Here is a 5,000-nt window from a genome sequence, read left to right on the forward strand (position 1 = left end):
ATGCAGGTGATGATGTCATACTGATGTATCATCTGCCTGTCACACCTGGATGTGAACCTCGGGGGTGGGGGTGTACCTCTGTGTATGTGGGAGGGTGGGGAGGGGGGCTGAGGGGGGCTGGACCGAGAACGACCAGGGGCCTCTTGGTTGCCCCTCTGGGGGGCCTGGGGGGGCGCGGGGGGGCCGCTCTGACCCCCTGAACCCCTCCTCTGGAAGGACACAGGCACTGAGCAGGAAGGAAGAGAGAGAGAGAGAGGAGGAAGAGAGAGAGAGGAGGAAGAGAGAGGGAACGAAGAGAGAGAGGAAAGGAAGAGAGAGGGAAGGAAGAGAGAGAGAGGAGGAAGAGAGAGAGAGGTGGAAGAGAGAGGGAAGGAAGAGAAAGAGACAGAAGGAAGAGACAGAAGGAAGAGACAGAAGGAAGAGAGAGAGAAGGAAGAGAGAGAAGGAAGAGACAGAAGGAAGAGAGAGAGAGAGGAGGAAGAGAGAGAGAAGGAAGAGAAAGAGACAGAAGGAAGAGAGAGAAGGAAGAGACAGAAGGAAGAGAGAGAGAAGGAAGAGAGAGAAGGAAGAGACAGAAGGAAGAGAGAGAGAGAGGAGGAAGAGAGAGGGAAGGAAGAGAGAGGGAGACAGAAGGAAGAGAGAGAGAAGGAAGAGAGAGAAGGAAGAGACAGAAGGAAGAGAGAAAGAGGGAAGGAAGAGAGAGAGAGAGAGAGAGAGGAGAGAGAGGGAAGGAAGAGAGAGAGGAAAGGAAGAAGAAATATTAGAAATCAGTGAGCGTGTGAGTTCAGTAGAACCATGCACAGACAGTCTGTTCGATCTGTTGACTCTTCCGACCATTAATATCTAATCATCCAGGTACGTTTCATAGAGAGCGAGATGTTGTCATGGTGACAGCCCAACAAACACACACGCAGGCTAGCCACTACTGCAGGCTATTGGTCAGTTCTCTTACAATGACTCACAGCCAATCACAGGCCTCACACCTAACCCAGAGGGTGAAACTCAGCAGGAAGTGACATCATGCAGGTTGTGAAATGTCAGACATGTGAACACAGCATCACTCCTCAGTCTGTCTGTGCATCTGTCTGTGTGTCTCTCTATCTCTCTGTTTGTCTGCCTCTCTCTCTGTCTGTCTGTCAGTCTGTGCGTCCGTCCGTCTGTCTGTCTGTCAGTCTGTGCGTCCGTCCGTCTGTCTGTCTGTCTGTCTGTCTGTCAGTCTGTGCGTCCGTCCGTCTGTCTGTCTGTCTCTGCAGGTACCTGTTCCACAGCTGGGCTGAAAGATTTTGGGCAGAGCTGGAGGTTGATAGTGGGTGAAGGCTGCTGCTGGTGGGGGGTGGTGAGGGGATCTGGGAGGTTCAGGGGAGGGTGGAGCCTCCTGCTGGGGACGGACAGGGGCAGGGGCAGGGGCAGGGGCAGTCGAGCGGGCATGGGGGTGTCTGGAGCGGGCCGGGGGGCGGGGGGAGGGGGTAGGGAGGGGCGGTCTGGTGTGCACAACAGGGCTGGGACCAGCCTTACTAGCCTCTCTCCCAGAGCCTAGGGCACGGGGAGGGGGAGGGGCCATGGAGAAGAGAGGAGGGGCACAGGGAGGGGGAGGGGCCATGGAGAAGAGAGGAGGGGCACAGGGAGGGGGAGGGGCCATGGAGAAGAGAGGAGGGAAGGAGGAAGGAAAGAGGAAGGAAAAGGGGAAGAAAGGAGAAGGAAAATGAAATGAAATGAGAGATTATAGATGACATGACGTTATACGAACAATCAGATAATAATCTGTTACAATCTGCAGTACATCTATGACATCATGATCACCTGACCACTGTTGGTTATATCTGATTGGGTTAGGGTGAGGAGCTATCTGATTGGTTTGGGTCAAGAGCTATCTGATCGGTTTAGAGTGAGGAGCTATTTGATTGGGTTAGTTCTCTATGGGGGGAACCCTGGAGAAGCCTAAACCACGATGATGTAATGATGTGTGGTTGACTGTTATAAAATCATATCACAGAGGATTCATCAGTAACATGATCTCATCATCCGATCTCTAGGATCACATGATCAGCATGTGTGACACTGTAGGAATCCTTGGATAGGATTGGTTGCCCAACCAACGGTAAATAACAACTGAAAACAATGATCGCAAATGAGCTTATTTATAGTAGATGGGAACAGAGGCAGATAATGGAGGAGAGGAGAACTACAGGAAGAAAGAGAGAGAAGAAGAAGACAGAGACAGAGACAGAGACAGAGACAGAGACAGAGACAGAGACAGAGACAGAGACAGAGACAGAGACAGAGACAGAGACAGAATACCGATGCCAGGAGGGTTGTGTAGAGTAGCAAGCCTTCTCTCTGCTGGACGAACTGGTGGGACTGGGGCTGGTAGAGATGGGGCTGGTAGAGATGGGGTTGGTAGAGATGGGGCTGGTAGACAAGGGGCTGGTAGACATGGGGCTGGTAGAGATGGGGAGGGGGTGACAGGGTCAGAGAGAGAGAGAGAGAGAGAGCCGGGGAGAGTAGGCTGGTAGAGATGGGGGGAGAGAGGGGCAGGAGAGAGTAGGCTGGTAGAGATGGGGGGAGAGAGGGGCAGGAGAGAGTAGGCTGGTAGAGATGGAGAGGGGAGGGACAGGAGAGAGTAGGCTGGTAGAGATGGGGGGACAGGGGGACAGGAGAGAGTAGGCTGGTAGGGATGGGGGGGGGAGGAGAGAGTAGGCTGGTAGAGATGGGAGGGTGGAGGGACAGGAGAGAGTAGGCTGGTAGAGATGGGGGGGAGAGAGGGACAGGAGAGAGTAGGCTGGTAGAGATGGGGGGTGGAGGGGGACAGGAGAGAGTAGGCTGGTAGAGATGGGGGGGACAGGGACAGGAGAGAGTAGGCTGGTAGAGATGGGGGGGGTCAGAGAGAGAGGGACAGGAGAGAGTAGGCTGGTAGGTAGAGAGAAGAGATGTGATAACGAGTTGAGGGAGAGAAAGTTAAACAGATAGAGGGATGAAGACCAGCGAGGGTATGTGTGTGTCTGTGTATGTGTGTGTGTGTGTGTGTACGTGTGTGTGTGTGTGTGTGTGTGTATGTGTGTGTGTGTGTATGTGTGTGTGTGTGTCTGTGTGTGTACGTGTGTGTGTATGTGTGTGTACGTGTGTGTGTGTCTGTGTATGTGTGTGTGTGTGTCTGTGTGTGTACGTGTGTGTGTGCTTGCGTGTGTGTGTGTGTGTTTGTGTGTGTGTGTGTGTCTGTGTGTGTGTGTGTGTGTGTATGTGTGTGTGTGTATGTGTGTGTGTGTGTGTGTGTGTGTGTGTGTCTGTGTGTGTACGTGTGTGTGTCTCTGTGTGTGTGTGTGTCTGTGTGCGTGTGCGTGTGTGCGTGTCTGTGTGTGTACCTGCAGCAGCTCTACTGAGGCTGGCTCCAGCGCTGGACCTCTTGTCCTCCTCCTCGTCGCTCTCGTTGAAGTCGTCAAGGTTACCGATGTCGGTGGGTTTGACACTCATTAGGCTGGCCAGACTCTGCATGTCCTCGTCCCTGCAACCGCACGCCATGACATCACTGTGACATCACTGTGCACCATCATTTGACCATCATTACATACAGTCGTGCAGGGGGTATAGGGTTGGGGTCAGGGTTAGGGTTGGACTAGGGGCTATAGGGTTGTACTAGAGGGTTATGGATAATGATAAACTCACGTGGCCTTGCCCTCGCGGACGAACACACAGGACAGGGAGAGTTTGAGCGTCGCCTCGACAACCTTGACGGACAGGGGCTTCAGCCTGAGGGTCAGGTCCGTCTGTGTGGGCGTGGCGCTGGCAAACTTCCTCATGTTCACGTCGACCGACGCTAACACCTTGCGATGACCCTTGGTCTCCTGTAGGGGGCAGCAGGGGGCTGGTCAGCGGGGCACTCAGACAGACCACACCACTAAAACATCACACAGTATCAGCTAGAGCTGGTTCGTCACCAGGAGATGCTCACTCACACTCTCCACGACAAACGTCCAGTCCTTGTCCTCAAACTCCCCCTCATTAGGATCCTAGAGGGTGGAGAGAACAGGTAGTGTGTGTGTGTGTATGGGGGGAGGGCAGGGAGGGGGGAGGGATGGCAGGTAGGGTAGTAGAGCATAGGAAACAGCAGTCCATTTATAATCTCACTGGTTGTGGCCTGGTTTGCGCATGCCTGTCCCAGATAAGCCGCTACAGGGTGATCCTTGGTAGAGCGTGATAGAGCGTCTTCGGTAGAGCGTCTTTACCTTGAAGAGTGTGACGGCGATGTCCACGTTTTCGGGCACGGGCCAGACGACCATCCCTCTGTAGGGGTTCTTGATGCCCGGCTGCCAGCTGTGGAGCTGTAGAGGGACAACAACAACAACACTGTCACCAGACAGTCGTAGCGGGTTCATAACACGTCCATAACACAGTCACAGACAGCAGGCATGACCAGGGCCTCCGGAACTAAGGCTTTAGTGGCAGATTGTTTTTCCAAGTCTGTAGGCCTACAGTACATGTATATGTGCATGTGTGTGTGTGTGTGTGTGTGTGTGTGTGTGTGTGTGTGTGTGTCTGTCTGGACTAGAGGCTATAGGGTTGGACTAGAGGGTATAGGGTTGGACTAGGTGTGTGTGTGTGTGTGTGTGTGTGTGTGTGTGTATCTGGACTAGGGGCTATAGGGTTGGACTAGAGGGTATAGGGTTGGACTAGGTGTGTGTGTGTGTGTGTGTGTGTGTGTGTGTGTGTGTGTGTTGCCATGTTGATAGCTGGCTACCTTGGAGCAGATGCGTCTGTTCCTTCTGGTCCACACAACCCGCAGCTTGTCTGGCTGCCTGCAAAATACCGGCACACAATTATGACATCACAACAACAACAACAACAACAACATGACAGACAGGCAGGAACTGAAGTAACCGGCTCGTAGCTGGGGGGAGTTAATATTGAGGGACAGAGATGGTATCTGAGGAATCATGTGGTCACAATCACACTGGAAATGCCATGGGCCTGAAATTATAAAAAGATGCTGTGTAAGTGCATGTGTG

General features: G+C 53.2%; 1 protein-coding gene across 1 annotated transcript in view; it reads right to left on the minus strand.

Annotated features, from left to right (window-relative positions):
* LOC308174338 (EH domain-binding protein 1-like protein 1) overlaps positions 1 to 5,000 on the minus strand; it is a gene marked incomplete at its 5' end in the record, with an annotated part of 27,256 nt that overhangs the window by 18,624 nt on the left and 3,632 nt on the right. The window contains 7 exons of the mRNA XM_080549416.1: positions 77 to 209; positions 1,258 to 1,436; positions 3,360 to 3,499; positions 3,661 to 3,839; positions 3,951 to 4,004; positions 4,221 to 4,316; positions 4,733 to 4,790. Coding sequence (XP_080405542.1) covers positions 77 to 209; positions 1,258 to 1,436; positions 3,360 to 3,499; positions 3,661 to 3,839; positions 3,951 to 4,004; positions 4,221 to 4,316; positions 4,733 to 4,790 — 839 coding nt within the window. The remainder of the gene's footprint in view (positions 1 to 76; positions 210 to 1,257; positions 1,437 to 3,359; positions 3,500 to 3,660; positions 3,840 to 3,950; positions 4,005 to 4,220; positions 4,317 to 4,732; positions 4,791 to 5,000) is intronic.

This window comes from Nansenia antarctica (assembly GCF_963989245.1).
Source record: "Nansenia antarctica genome assembly, chromosome: 20".
In the NCBI taxonomy this organism is placed as follows: Eukaryota; Metazoa; Chordata; class Actinopteri; order Argentiniformes; family Microstomatidae; genus Nansenia; species Nansenia antarctica.